Source organism: Phyllopteryx taeniolatus, chromosome 10 (genome assembly GCF_024500385.1).
Source record: "Phyllopteryx taeniolatus isolate TA_2022b chromosome 10, UOR_Ptae_1.2, whole genome shotgun sequence".
Classification (NCBI taxonomy): Eukaryota; Metazoa; Chordata; class Actinopteri; order Syngnathiformes; family Syngnathidae; genus Phyllopteryx; species Phyllopteryx taeniolatus.
In genome coordinates, this window is record NC_084511.1 from 30528729 (window position 1) to 30544765 (window position 16037).

Below are 16037 nucleotides of genomic sequence, written 5' to 3' on the forward strand. Positions count from 1 at the left end.
ATCCATCCATCCAAATGAGCAAACGTTAGGTAGAGTCAACCTCAAGTTCTGAATTTGATTTGTTCCGTGACCCCGACGTTCTCCGTTGTCAAGCTGAAACATTCGCAAACCGATGAAATGTTCGGCCATTGAAAACGATTCATCGACTGAATCGTAAACCGAGGCGTGACTGCATCGCCCTAATATAACCGCACATGACAAAAGCAGTAACGTTCTGTATTGAAGTACAAGTACAAGAAAAGAGCTTTTTGGAGAAAGTAAAAGTAGTGGTTCAACTCCTTAAGTCAAAGTAAAAAGTATTGATTCTGGAAAGTCCAAATGACCTTTTACTGTTAATTATACTACACCCCTTACAATGGACAAAAAAAAAAAACCAACAACGCCGCACAAAATAGTTTCTTCATTCATGAACTTGTCATGTTTTACAACCAATCAAAACCAATGCTAATGACCTGAAGTGACTAAAAAAAAAAGCAAAAAAGCAAATTTAAGTCATGTAAACACGAAAAAGGGAATCAAAGGTAAATAAAAGTAAAGAACAGCTACGTAAAGACGAATTAAGTACAGTAGCAAAGTGTTTGTACTTGGTTACTTGGCCCTTCTGCATGAATTGTTCACCTGATGAAAACATCTTGCCTACTGACACCAAATTCAATTCAAGCATTTGTAATCTTTTGCATCACGGTTGAGACGTTCCACTCAAGCAGTTGTGGCGTCAGCCGCAAGAGGGCGCTGTCTTCCCGTCTTTCACGACCTTTCCAAAGTGGAGGGATTTTCATGAACCAGCCACACCTCCACATCGGGAAAATAAAACATACAAATACAAAACGGTAGAGAACAATGAACATCAAAGTATTTACTGAAGTCACTATTTTGCAATTAGCACTCATTTTCAAAGAGCAACTTGACGACGACGAAAAACAAATGACATTTGGAATCGTGATTTCGTCGTTGTTGTTGTTGTTGTGCTTGAAGTAACGAAGCAGGTTAAAGCAGGTTCAATGCGTTATGTTGCTTTTGCAAATAATTGTAATGACAAGAAGAGCTCGACTGTGAATATTCATCACGTACCACCAATCATTAAGTGTGGTTGTGTGAGACAGAGAGAAAATAAAACACAATGAGTGTCAAGGATATAAAATGTGCTTTTTGTTTTTTTGTAATCTCATCTCATATTTTGTTTCTTGCACACTGCAGGTTCACTTCCTGTCCGCAAAAGTCCACTTCCTGTCCGCTTCCGGTCTTCCGGTCCACCAGAGTCAGTTTGCGGTCTTCTACTTCCCGTCCCGCAAATGCCTCCTGTTGAAGTTGCGGCGTTGGTCCACGGCGTCGTGAAAAACCTCGACAAGACGCGGTTTGCTTTTTCTGCCCTCAGCGTGCACGGACACGACCGGCATGTGATGTCACGGGAGTGGGCGACCGATGAGAGGTGAGGTCTGTGCTACAGTACGTGGACACGCACACGCACACGCACACAAGCTTTGCTCCATTCCACTTCCTGTCCGCAGTCCGGTTCCTATCCACATCTATTCCACTTCCTGTCTACTTCCTGAACCACATCCATTGTACCTCCATTCCACCTTGAATTTTCCAGGCCACAAAGTCCGCTTCCGCTCCACTGATACCACTTCCTGTTGACAAGAGTCCGCTTCCATCTCGCGGTTCGCAAGTTCCACTTCCCGTCCACCAGAGTCCACTTCTGCCGACATGTTGTTGCATCCATCGTAGCTCCAATTGCAGTTCACCTCCTGTCCACCAGAGTCCACTTCCCGTCCATTTCCTCCACGCTGTCGATATTGAGCGACATTTCTTGCAGCGGGCCGCGGCGTCCCAGGAGACGGCGGCCAATGAGAGGCCCGGACGTTGCTAGTATTCAAATGAGGCGCCCATATACGGAGGGGAGGGCACGCCCCCTTCGCGTCCCGCGGGAGATCCGAGCGTCCTGCCGGCCGGCCGGGAGAAGAAGACGAAGACGGAGGAGAAGAAGCTTTCCTCCGGGAGGGGGGGCAATCTGCCTCGCCCCCCTCGCTCACCCACAACACCGCCCCCTCCCCGCTCCCCGCTCCCCGCTCCCCCCTTCCTCCTCCTCCTCCTCCTCCTCGTGGCGTCGTGGACCTCCTTTTGAAGGCGAGTGTTGTTCTATCAAAGCTTGTTTCTCTCTTTTCTTGGACTTTTTCCTGTGGCCGCCGGTCGCCTTCATCCAGACTCTCCCGTCTTGACTGGCGCCCGCCGCCCCCCGCTGCACCTTCGCACCCCCTTTGGGATGCCCCCCCGCTCCGCTCTTCCCGGCGCAGAGTGCTGACGCTCTCCAAGATCTCCATCATCGCTCCGGAGGGATCGCACCTTCCGGACTCTCGTGCGGATCAGGACCCCCTCGTTTTGGGAAAGTCCCTCCCGTGCGCCCCCCGTCCGGGAGCTTGACGGATTACTCTTCCTCCTCCTCTTCATCGTTGCGGCAGCGCCGCTGCGCGATGTTCTCCGTCCAGGACGGCCTCCCGCGGGGGGGTCTCACCATGAAGGAGGAGCCACTCCCCGGCGGCATGACCCCCGTGCGCTCCTGGATGGCCGGCGGCGGGATCCTGGACGCCAACACTGCCGCGCAGAGGTCTGACCGCACGCACGCACGCACGCACGCGAGGCAAACGGCTCCCATTATTATTTTGCCCGCTTTTCCTGAAGTGTCACGTGAGCCACAAGTTGCCATTATTATTTGCCGCTAAGCAAAAAAACAAACAAACAAAAAAGATTCCAATGTGCTCAATTGACGTCATTTTGCGCTCTTTTCCTCAATAAGAATCCGATCATAAAAGTTCGTTGAACACATTTGAATGTTCCACTTAAATACCATCAATAGACTTTTTTCAACGCGTAATTATCATGAAATGATAACACACACACACACACACACACAAAAGCACCCGTCGCTCATTTTTACGGATACTTTAGTTCCACTGACGGTGGTACGGAAATGACAAGTTACTGCAAAAGTCTTTCAAATAATAATAATTGAATTGTAATGTGTACCAAATACCAAATGTTGTTATCCTGAACAAGTATTGACATTTTGCGTTTGGAAAACGTGTGTGTGTGTGTGTGTGTGTGTGTGTGTGTGTGTGTGTCGACTTGTTCAAAGTTGAAGATAACGACCCTATGAAATCAAAACGTAGTCGTGGAATGAAAACAAAGACGACAATGCTTCTCGGTCATATTCGTCGTCAGATGAATTGATTCAATCGTTGGAATCATTTTTGAATGAAAAAGATGTCATATATTTTATATTTTTATATTTTTATATTTTTCTAAAGATCATATATTTTATCATATATTTTATTTCAAAATTGTCTTGAATTATTACTTTTCATTTTCACAAAATGCATCCGAATCACATTTTAAATTCAGGGCGACAAAATCCCATGTTCAAAATTGTCATCTTTTTGCACTAATATCCATATACAGTCTATTTATTTCCACACATTTTTATATTTACTATTTGACAGCAATTTCCACACGTCCGCGCAAACATTTGTGTGTGTGTATGCGTGTGTGCTCTCAATGCCAGTTGGCAATTTTCAAATCAAGCGTCTTTAAATATGAATAATTCATGACAACGCATCTCGTCGTAAAAATAATAATACAAATAATAATGACGATAAATGTCATTCAGTGTCAGGCACACGCGACGCGCGACACGCGACGCGCGACACGCGACACGCGACACACACGTCTTCGATCTTCGGGAAGCGCACGTGAGTGAGAAAAAAGAAAACGGCTCCATTATTGACATTTTACGTGATCTGACATTTTTAATTGTCACGCGGATATGAAATAATCTTCTTAAAAAAAATCATTGCACCATCTCAATCGACTTCAAATCACAATTGACGACGATGTCATCAGAACAATAAGAATCGGGACCAATGTCGACCATGTGGTCGTCGACTTTTATTCCCATCGCATCGACGCGCGCGCTCCCACGGACGAGGCCGCCACGTTGCCTTTTCGCGCCCTCAGCTTTTTCCTTAACAGGAAGTCGGCCGCCACCCGCGTCGACTCTCGCGGCCGAGACGCGATCGTTGCCCTCGATTGCCGCCGCGCGTCCGATCATCCGAACGCGACGGAATTTAGCGGGCGGGAAGGCGGCCTGTGAACGGAATAGCAGAGTAAATACTGGAAATTGCTACGAATGCTCGAAAAAGTCGTGGAAAGTCGTGTCAAGTTGGGGCAATACATCAAAACGAATGTCAAGCGATGTCACGTCCTTGAAAGTCATCTTAACCATGGAAAACTGTGTCAATCCTCTCAATGGAAGTATTAGAATGTCATCGTGTCAATAATGTCGAGCATTGTTAAGAGTGTGACTAATGAACACGTAAATCAGGTCAAGCAATGGAAGCGCTGAGAAATTGCAAGTATTATTATGCACTTATTGGAAATCTGGCAAAGTCACGGAAGTGCCGGAGAACAGTCGGAATCGGGCCACGTGAGGATCGGGAAGTCATCTTATCCCGCCGTCCGTTTTCTTTCGGGGGAGCAGCTCGAGCGGGAAAGCCGGAGAGCGAGAGCGAGCCGGACTTCCCTCCCCCGGCCGGCGGAGGGGGCACCCTAACCGGACGTCCGAGCCGCCTCATCTGTAAAGTCGCTCGTGTAAAACGGCGGCCGGCAATGTCGACGGAGGCAAACAATGTCGAGCCACAAAGCGGCGGGAATGTTCCAATTGGTTTGGAGTAAGACGAGTGCGGCTATACTGGCGCGAAGCCGTACGACTCGTGGGAATGATGTCGACTCGCGCAAATCACGTACTGGCCGGAAAATGGTGACAAGTCACGGAAGGATTGTAAAACTGCAAATCACGTCAAGCGATGGCGTTGGTGGAAAGCCGTGCAAATACTGAGCGGCAAAGTCGCTAAAGTCCTGCGCCATCGTGTCCAAAAGGTCCAAATCATTTCGGTCGGGAGTCGAATCATGCGGATGAATTCGAAAGCTGTGTGTGTGTGTGTGTGTGTGTGTGTGTGTGTGTGAGAGCTTGAAGACGCTTGACCGCGGTGGTGGCAGCGGTGTGTGTGTGTGTGTGTGTGTGTGTGTTAATGGAGCGCGGCATTCCTAATTAGGACACACCCCTCGCTAGAGTGGCCGCCGCTGCAATTAACAGCTAATTACACCTCGTGCGCGCGCGTGTGTGTGTGTGTGTGTGTGTGTGTGTTTGACCAAATATTTGACATCGAGATTCGTTCGTTGTGTGTTTGAAGTCACTTGTGTGTGTTTTGGGTGTCTTTTATTCTTTTCGGTATTTTCACTCTGTGTGATTTCATTTGTTGTGTTTTGGAATTCAATTTTGTGTTGGATTTCATTTTGACGTGTGTATTTCTGGGTGTGCTTTTGAAGTCATCTTTTGACTCTTTACATGTGTGTGTGTGTGTGTGGGATTTCATTTGTTGTGTGTTTGAATACATTTTTGGTGTATGAAGTGTTTTAGTTTTTGGAAGTCATTCTTTGAGTGTTTTCACTCTTTGTGTGTGTGAGTTCATGTTTTTGTGTTGAAATGAATTTGTTGTCTTTGAATTGATTTTTGTGTTCAAATTCCTTTTTGTGTGCGTTTGTTTGATGCGTGTTGAAATGGACGAGTTGTGCGTTGACGTGATTTTTGTGTGCTTGAATTCATTTGTAGTGTCGAGGTGCAGCGATGCGGGTTAGAAAAGGACACGCGAAACACAAATGAGGCTAACGTGTATGCGCGCGCACACACACACACACAGAGGTCAGATGGGCCTCAATAGTCCGTCCGGGGAGCGGCGGCGGCCGAACGGCAAACGTGAACAAACGGCAGCGCGTCGCGTATCCGAGGGTTAGGGTTGCGTAACGGGACGCCGCGGCTGACGTTGCGTGTGGCGTTGACGCGCGCTTGTGGTTGTTTGCGTGTGTGTCAGCGGCGTGGCTTTGGCCCGCGCTCACTTCGAGAAGCAGCCGCCGTCCAACCTGCGCAAGTCCAACTTCTTCCACTTCGTGCTGGCGCTTTACGACCGCCAAGGGCAGCCCGTCGAGATCGAGCGGACGTCCTACCTGGACTTTGTCGAGAAGGACAAGGTACGCACGCACGCACGCACGCACGCTGCGTTGATTTTGTTTTTGTGTACGTGTTTGTGTTGTGTTCATGTGGTTTAGACTGTGTGATGGTTTTGTGTACATGCCTTTTTTGTTGTGTTGCTTTTGCTGTCTCGTTGTCTTGTGTTGATTTTGTGTTGCGTGCTTTTGTTGAGGTTGAGTTTATGTCGTGTTCTTGTGTTTTTTCTCTTGTTTTGTTGTGTTGGTATTTTGTGTTGTGCTGTTTTTTGTTGATGTCATTACGTGTTGACATTTTGCTGAGGCTGATTTTGTGTGCATGTGTTTTTGTCTTGATGTTGTGTTACTATTGTATTGATTTTGTTCATGTTGTGTCTATTTTGGGTCCATGTCGTGTTTTTGTGTTGTTAGTATTGCATGCATTTTGTCTTGATGTGCTGTTCTTTTGTTGGTGTTGTGTTGATTTTTTTCTTCGTGTTGTATTGATGCTGAGTTCATTTTGTGTTGATGTCACATTTGTGTTGTGTTGACATATTGTTGTGTGTTGATGGCGTTTGAATGTTTTGTTGCCATTGTGTGTTGTTGTGGTGATGTTGTGTTCCACTCTTCTTGTGTTCACATTGTGTTGTTGTCGTGTATACTGTCCGAAATGTGTCGTTGACAGTGTGACATTGTGTTGAGGCGTTGATATTTTGTTGAAGTTGTGTTGTGTTGCAGCCTTTTTGACCTTGTGTTGTTGAGTTGCAGTTGTGTTTTGGCGACGTAGCGTTGTGTTGATGTTGACGCCGTGGGCGTGTTGCGTTTCGGTGTTATCCACATTGTGTCGGTCGCGTTGACGTTGTGTTGTCGTTGTGTCCAGGAGTACAACGGCGAGAAGACCAACAACGGGATCCATTACAGGTTACAACTTCTGTACAGCAACGGTGAGCAACGTCAACACAACAATCATTCGCTCATTCGCGACTTGTCTCATTTGAGTCGCCGGCTGCCGTCGCGCAATTGCACAATTCGACACGCAACGCACGTCTTGTGTAGCAGATGGCCAACGATGAATTCTTGATGATGGATTCTATTTTATGGAATGAACGGGCAACTATTTGGATCATCGTTTCATTGTTTGCGGACCTTGTTTGACCTCGACTTGTCCAAACCTTCAAACTCAATCGTCATCAATTTATCTTCGCGCGGTCATGTCCTCTTTTGGAATCGGGGGACGGAGCTTCTTCCCAAAAAGTTTCGTTTTGTTTGTTTCCCGATTCTTCGGGGGGGGAATCAACCGATTTTAGTGGCTTCTTCAAATTCGGGCACGACTGATTGATCGGACGGCCAAACGAACTGGTTGATATCAGCCCTTCATTTGGATTGATTTCTTTATTTATTGCGTTCAAACATAAAAAAAAAATTTCTGGGTCGTAATGTCAAAGAAAGACGAAAGGACCAACGAGTCTCGAATTCAGATCTTGATTCTTGTAAGCGCAAAGAAGTTTGTCGCTGTTGTGAAATCGGACGGCGCACACTTTCCGATTCCGCCTTGTTGATTTTGATCGAGGGTGAGAACGTCGCCCGCTTCGGAAAAGACGTTTTCTATCCCTTGAAGAAAAGAAGTTCTCTTCGGTGCGAAATGTTTTGGAGACGGCACGGCGGCCGACCCGTTAGCACGTGTTCCTCGCGGGTGTGAGGTTGCGGGTTCAAATCCCGGCCCGGCCTGTGCGGAGTTTGCGTGTTCTCCCCGTGCCTGCGTGGCTTTTCTCCGGGTGCTCCAGAATATATTCCCCCCCCCCAAAAAAAGAATCTGTTGAAAATAATTGCGTCACAACGGCTCCGTCTTCTTAGTTTTCCAAGGCACGGATTTGACAACAAAAACACATCATTCGACCAATAACAGCAAAGACATTTTTTCTTTTGTCAACTTTAAAAATGTATATATATATATATATTATGATTTTTTTTCCCGCTGGCATAGATAGATGAACAAAGATGTTTTTGGTTTTTTTTTCCCCCCAAGTACATACGTAAATCCTCATTTTCTCGAGTCCGAGGTACGTGACGTGTTTCATTCACGGCAGTGATGACGACGGGAGAGTTGAAAAGTGAAATGTTGACGTGAGAACGTGCGTGTGTGTGCGATGCAGGCATCAGGACGGAGCAAGATCTTTACGTGCGCCTCGTCGACTCCATGACCAAGCAGGTGAGCCGTGATGACATCGCGACATCTTCGAGCGCACCCGCGATTGTCGCTCGCGCGCACGCCCCGAGAAGTGAAAAATCCGAGTCGCCTCCACCGAAACCCTTTTTTGGAGTTGCTCTTTTGACACGCCCGCTTAACCGCTGAACCGAATCTGAGCCTATTGAACCAAACCTTGCAATTGCAAACGTCAGCTAGCTTCACGCTAACCTATCGTGTTCGCCGCCATAGGCAGGCGAAGTGGAATCCGCGTCGATGTCGCGCTCATCCAAAACCTCGGAAGAGCTGCGACGCGTCCAAACCGGAGAGAATTGTTCACAGCGGACGCCGCGTATTCGCGCTTCGGCATTTCCCAAGCGAAACGCACACTTATTTGTGCGCCTGTGTGTGTGTGTTTTTGGTTTTTACTAGATCCCCCACGAGCTGAGTTTTTTTTGACCGCATCACCAGCTATTTGCAATTTGAAATGTTTTTGTTTTTGTTTTGTTTCTCGGCAGTTCTAATGAGCGGGAATTATCACGCTTTGCCCGACAAATAGCGAAGTCCGCCGCGCAGCGCCCAAAGTTCAAGCGAAGCGCTCCGTGCGACAATCCTCCCGACTGGCCCGTAACTGGGGACCTTCTCTGCCTTTTCTTCTTGTTCGTAATCACACTGCATGTCTTCCAGTGGAGCTCAGCGCTGCCTGGCATGTTGTGGCACAACGTGGTACTACAAAAAGGGGACTTGCTTGTATACTGTAAAAATGATTAATGGGCCATTATTTTAGCCTTTTACAAATTTTGCCCCCTCTTTTGCCAATTTCTGCCCCTTTTTTTAACGCATTAACACATTACAGCATAATAATCGCCATTAAAAAAAAAATTAAAAAAATAATATATATATATATATATATATATATATATATATAGGTATAGGGGTTGGATTCGATTTGAAAAAAAAAAAATTCATTTGAGGCTTAGTAATAATTGATGTCAATTAATTGTATTTTAATCGTGTAACAAGATTTGTCCGAAAAAGTTTCAATGGAGCGAATGAAATGGGAAAAATGCATTTCAATACCGAGCGAGACAGGAGTCCAAAAGATCCTCGCGCAAAATGAAGTGAAAGTCAAATTGCCTTTTTTCTGTATTGAAGTAGTCAACCCCCAAAAGTAGTAAGTGTCGTCCCTTGAACGGTTGCAAAAGCGCGCCGAGCTTTTTTCAGGCTCGTCGCGAAACGGTCGACTCGATCATTTGTCGCCGTCGCCTCGTTAAGCGATCGTCCGTCACGAGCCGCCCGACTCGTCACCATAAACTCAAGCAGGTACTCGCGCACGAACGTGGACTCGCTGTCGGCCGGCCATCGATCGGCGAAGTGCGCGACACGGCGGCCGCCGCGAAGCCGATGCCGATCGATAATCTTCTTGTGGCTCGGCGCCGATCGACGGAAGACGCTCACAAGACGCCCGGCTGGGCGCGTGCGTGTCTGCCTTCTACACGCACGCGCGCGCGCGCACACGCTTGGGTGGGTGCGAATCGCGTCGTCCATCAAATGACGTCACTTTCAACATTCTCATATCTAGAAACAGTGGATGGGATTTTTTGGAATGTAAATAAAAAACGACTTTAATCATGCATTCATTGTTTGGACCTCGAATAGATTTGACTGCTTACTCTTTTTTTGACAATCATATAATAGCAGTACATTTTCAAATATTTAGCGCTCACTCCTTTTCAAAATGTTGGCGTGATCCTGATGCAATTTGCCATTTCCCATTTTGACAATTATTGACAACGATTTGGCTCATCCATCAGCTGTTTAGCAACCTCGTTGAATTTCAGTCTCTCCCAAGAAAATATTCTCCCATTTGTGTTGCCGTCCGTGTTTGCACCCTGATGATCTTTGAGCTTTTTCCTTTGCAAACGCCCGCTTTTCTTTTGATAAGCAGCGATCGGCATTTTTTTGCCGATTCTCTGACCGATGTCACGAAACCCGAGCAAATTAGTTTCTGTTTGTGCGTTTTCTGCATGGAAATGAAATGTTTTTTTTTTTTTCATGAATTGTGTTTTTCATTGATTCATTGAAAACATAATGGTTAGTTGCAGCCCTAATACAGTAATCAAAGTACATTAGACTGGCCGTCTAAATCCCGATTCGCGATTCCCGTTGACTGTACCGAATGACTAGCCAATGGCAATCGAGTGTTTCCTCCTTGTACGATTCCCGAGCGAGAACTTCGAGCCGACTCGTGAGTGAATCCGAATTGGCCCCGCATTTTGAATTGGATGATAAACAAACATGATTTCATTTTGCAATGTTCAAATGGATACGTCGTGTATCACATTTTGTGTGTGTGTTGCCATCAGGCCATCCTGTACGAGGGGCAAGACAAGAACCCGGAAATGTGCCGCGTTCTGCTCACACACGAGATCATGTGCAGGTACGACAACTCTTCACTCTCGCTTCGCAAACAGCGGCCGTCGTCCGCCTTTGCGGCGCCGACGCGCCAATCGACGCGTCGGCGCCCGCTCGTTAACGTTCATTTACTGCTTCCGCACAAGAATAACACGCGCACGCGCGCGCACACGTGTGAGGCTGTGTATACGTGTGTTGTTTTTGCGTGTTGGTAAGTACGTATGAATCTGTGAGCGTGTGACAAGTGGCGGCATCACCGTGGCAACAGACGCCATCAACCTCGGCACTAACGCTCTGGAGCGTCAGAAGCTAACGTTGACCTCTGACCTCTGCGATAGCGGACGGCGGCTGCCGGCATTCAAAGTGGCCGGTGTCCGAGCCCCCGCGGGGCCCGCCGGTCATCGCCGCACTTGACCTCTCAACTCGTCACGTGCGTGAGGGTGTGTGTGTGTGTGTTTGCGCGTGTGTGTGAGACACCTCACGCAGGCGTTCCCGCACGCTCATTAGCGTGCTAGCGTTCCGAGGGGAAGCGTCATTAGTGGATGTCGCGAACGGCGTGCCACGGTTTGTTTTTTATCTTTTGGAACCGTGCGGGCGGGGGGCGCGAGGGCGTCCCCGGTGGGCGCGGCCGGCACGACTCCCGGGGGTCACCGCCGCAGCGCCCGCGGGTGCCGGAGATAATTGGTCTCCTGGAACTTTGGCTAATGGCGGCACGCAAACGCGCAATTGCACGCTTTGACTATATTCGTGTTTCATAACACGCGTGTGTGTGTATGTGTATGTGTGCGTGCGCGCGCGTGTTTTTGAGCAAACCGTGACGCGCCTCACTTCATTTTCAACAATTAGTCTAAGATGCTAAGCTAATGACGCTACATCGCAGCTGTCCGGAAATTGACGAGGTTCTCAATCAACCGCAACGGGAATCGAAATGCTGCGCCATCTTCGTACCGCTGGAAAATTATTTGGGACGCCGACTTGGTTTTCTCCCGTGCGGAAAGAGCCACGCACAAGGTTCTGGTTTTTGAAATATGAATGATTTCAAATTTTAGGCCATAATGGTAAAGACAATCAAGACATCAATAAAATAATAACGGGATTTTTAGAACGTGTATGCAAAACATTCCAAACACAAGTTGAATTTTGTCGCAGCTTTGTTACTCGCCGGCGGCCATCGCAAATACATTTCTTGCATAACGGCAAAGTCTGCAGAAATGATCCCAACTGCTCATTAAAGCAATAAGAATAATAACGGTAAAGACACGCAGTCGTCATACATATTTGTTCCCATCTGAGAAATAACAGCGTTTCTTTTGCCGTCCGCTTCAAAATAGCTGCCTCAGCACAGATCCCTCTGGTGTATTACAACGAGAACCGTGAGGCATTCACATTTTGAAAGACGTTTATTCAAAAATCAAAAGAGACAAAAAAGCAACTCAAATGCATTTTGGTTCGTTTTCACGGAAAAGAGGAGAAAACCAAATGCCACATATCGTTTGCATCTTCACAAAAGCTCTTTTCACACACACATAACGGGCAAGACGTTTCCGGCGAAGAGCATCACATCGCGTTGGACCTTGAGAACTCCTATCGCTCAAAGGAATTGATTTTCAAACGGCTCTCCCGTTATCGATCAAATGATGGCAACATTTTGTAGCATGAAACAGAAAATAAAAAGTTGCACGATGACCGACCGCCCTGCTGAGTCGCAATCTCGACAGCGCGCGCACGCACACACCGCAGCTTGTTCCAGTGCGCGCGCGTGTTCTTGGCGCGCTTGCCGGCGCTTGGCGCGGGCACTCGGGCTGGCGTCTGTCTTCCGTCGGCGGGTTTCTGGGCGTGGTCCAGATGTTTTTCCGGTCGGATGTTGAGAGGAGACATCCCATAATAATCATGACAGCAATACATCAGCTTCATATTTGACATATCGTCATCAGTCAAACATCAAAGGAAACTCCCAAACTTTCAATTCCATCATAATCGCGTCTTTTTGTGTGTTGTCGATGTGTTACGGAATCATTATTAATAAGACTTGTTATTAGACATAATGAAGGTTGTGATATGTATTCAAATGATGAATTATTTGACATTGTTTGTTTAGTTAAATATCATTTCATATCATGTACAATTATTTCAATTTAACATGTCAAAGATTAACATTGACATCTTTATATGTGATATCTTTAAAATTGAGTGAATAATGTGCTCCAATGGGAGATCAAATCCAATGATTCATCGTCATGTTAAATAACAGAATCGAGTCTCAACGGATGTGTAGTTTATTATTAGAACTTAAACATGATGATATACAGCGATTTATAAATGGAATATATTTGGTTTACAAAGAAAATATGCTCTCACTAAAACATCATAAGGCGGACGACCGCTTAGCGCATGTGCCTCACGGTTGTGAGGTTGCGGGTTCAAATCCCCCATGTTTATACGCATGTGTGTGTGTGTGTTGTTTCTTCCTCAGTCGCTGTTGTGACAAAAAAAGTTGTGGAAATCGAAACGAGACGCCCTCTGACCCGGTCATCATTGACAGGTAGGACACGCCCGCTTTGTGTGTGCGCGCGCTGCTCCAAACAGGAAGTATGATATGATCACGGCGGCGGCGGCGTTTGTTTGGACTCGCCGTTGAGTTGGAAAACACGCTCGCTTGCACGATGATGCCACACGTATGTAACGCGGGCATTTGGTTGTGCGGATGAAAGGGGACCGCAGCGGACCCCCGCGCACCCGCTGGACACGCACATTTATTTCTTTAAACATTTTTTTTTTCAGATTATTATTATTATTTTTTCTATTTTCTTATTGTTTTTTTTCTTTTTTGGGAGGGAACCAACCCCGAAAAGGCTCCGTGGCATTTTATCGCTGGGTTTAAAAAGCTAAAAGGAGCAAACAAAAACAACGTTCAATGCAATTCTAATGGGCATCAATTATGCCCACATTTTGCTTCTGTTTTTTTCATATTTTGTTTCGTCCAGTTAATTGTTTTTCCTTCATTTCTTTTTGTTTTTTCTTTTTTTTGGGGGGGAGAGGAAAAACAACCTGAAAATACTTGGTCACTGTTTATCCTTGCTTAAGGAAGAATTTATTGGGTTGGATTAAAAAAAATATATATATATTTAAAATAGAGAAAAGCAAAAATCTGCAGATAATTGACAGCCATGAAAATGGCAGTGAAAAAAAAAAGCATTTTTACAGTATTTCAAAAAAAATCTTGAATAAGCGTTGACCCCGCGGCCCATGTGAGGATAAAGCGGTACAGAAAATGGATGGATGGATGGACAAGCGTTGAGAAATGACTTTCAAGCAAAGATTGGAAACTCAAGGGTTGGCACACACACACACACACACACACATGCGGGGACATTCGCGCACGCAACATAAAATTGAATCCAGCCCAAGTAAACAGAACAAACACAACAGAATAGAATAAAATTCCAGCTCATACAACGGCGCGGCCACACGAACACACAGGAGCGCACACGCGCACGAGCGCCATTCAGGTCACGTGATGTGATTTACAGCGACTGGTTGTTTCTCTGCGTTTTAGTGGCTGTTAAGGACGAAGGATTTATGGTACTCGCGCACACACATGAACACTCACACGCATAAACATGAATTGCGTGTGTGTTTAGAGAGCTATCATGCAAATGATAGCGTAGCGGCCTCAGTGAAGACATTTAGTGTCGTCGTCTTCAACTCGTTCAAATTAAGGCGCGCGCGCGCGCACGCACGCCCGCAGCCGCCATGAAGCCAAAGGTTCAGCATGAAAAGTGCAGTGTGACTTTGACGTGTGCGTGCGCGTTGCTTTTATCGCAGCAAAGATGCGCAATTAGCAGCGGGCGGGAGGTCCCGGCGCCAGCATCGATCCGAGTCGAGCGGCGCCCCCGCTTTCATGCTCACGCCTTACGTGGAGGTCGGCGGCCCCTCGCACGCACGTTGATGTGTAAAGCGGGGGGTGTGCAGCGATGCCGGGTGACCTTTGAACCGCACTCACATCTCGTCTTTTACTCCGGGGCTGGGCCCGCCTCCCTTTCAGCTCCTCGTTCACAGCCGTCATGTCGTCACACGCGCGCGCTCGCTCGCCTCGCGCTGACTTACTCGCTCACTTTGTCGGAACGCTTTCGCTCGCTTCGTGACTCACCAGGAGTTGATTTGCCCGTTCGCTAACCCGCTCACTCTGCGACTCACTCGCCGTTTCCCTTCCCCGGTAGGGGTCGAGCGACTTCAGATGCTTTGCAGGCGACGGCGGTCGAGTGCGCGTCGAGCGATCGATGACGCCTTTGTGATTTTTGCGCTGCGACCTTCTGGCTCACCCGCACGCTCGTCTGCCCGCTTTGCCGAAGACGCGCCCATCCCGATTCAGGCGCCGGCGTCAATGTTCACGGTTTGTGCCTCTCGTCGTCCGTCGAACTCCGCCCGCCTCGCCGAAGCGCTGCGGTTCCGTCCGACGCAGGAGCGATGGACACCGATATCGATCGGTCGCCAGCCAATTTAATTGACGTGAACAATAAAGAAAATGTATTGTTTAAAAAACGAATTCTGAAAAGAATGCTATCCTATTTTCCGCCGCAACTCTAATATAACATAGCGCGATTCAAGCTGCTCGCATCTTTTTGCACAATTGTCCAATTACTTTTTTTCCCCCCCCCCCAGCATTAGCAGATAACTAGCAAGCCTTGACCGCTCAGTGACTGTTTTTCTCGATGTCTTTGTGTCTCCAAAGCGTTCTCCGTCAATCGACCGTCTGTTGTGGTACTCGAGCGGCTCCGACGAATTCCTTGTGTGCTTTTTTGGACGTACTTGCCAAAAAAGAAAGATGATTCTGATGACGTGCTGGACGATGCTCACATGTCGAACGTGCCTTTTGGCCAGCGCATTAAGAAACTGAAGATAAACGTGACAATTGCATGGACAGTAGAAATAAATAGAACAATCACACAAAATACAGCCAAAGTGGAAATAAGAGCAACCACCAACTGGTCATTTGCTCGCCGCTCCTTTTCATCCATTTTTTTTCCCATCCAACGAACGAAAGTGGTCGTCGGGGCGACAATGTCCGGAAACCGACGTTCCGAACTAACGAGGAACAGATGCAGAATTTGACTCCAACACGAGCGACGTTCCCGCCTTCAAGTCGAGCGGCAGCTTCCGCTTCTTTTGCCGTTTTGCCTTCTTTACTCGCCGGTCGGGCGGGCTTGCGTCCTTCCGATCGCTCCCATTTCCAGCGCTCTCATGAGCCCTCGTCTTCCTCACGCTAATTTGCCGCAACCCCTCGCGCCGAATGGCAGCGGCGGCCCTGCTACTGACTAACGAACTAACTCGCGACTAACTCACTTACTCGCTTGTGTCGAGCGTCGGCATCGAGTGTACATTGTGTGCACATGTAAGACGC

The 16037-nt window shown here is 47.4% G+C and overlaps 1 protein-coding gene across 10 annotated transcripts in view; it reads left to right on the top strand.

Moving 5' to 3' along the window:
- LOC133484908 (transcription factor COE3-like) overlaps positions 1–16037 on the top strand; it is a 50988-nt gene that overhangs the window by 439 nt on the left and 34512 nt on the right. For 4 of the 10 annotated variants that reach the window (XM_061788114.1, XM_061788116.1, XM_061788117.1 and 1 more), the window contains exons 2-7: positions 1198–1429; positions 5925–6081; positions 6917–6980; positions 8190–8245; positions 10588–10661; positions 13110–13178. In XM_061788114.1, the coding sequence (XP_061644098.1) occupies positions 1198–1429; positions 5925–6081; positions 6917–6980; positions 8190–8245; positions 10588–10661; positions 13110–13178 (652 nt within the window). Of the gene's footprint in view, positions 1–1197; positions 2606–5924; positions 6082–6916; positions 6981–8189; positions 8246–10587; positions 10662–13109; positions 13179–16037 lie in introns of those variants that run through there. The other 6 variants (XM_061788122.1, XM_061788124.1, XM_061788120.1 and 3 more) reach the window with 5 other exon arrangements.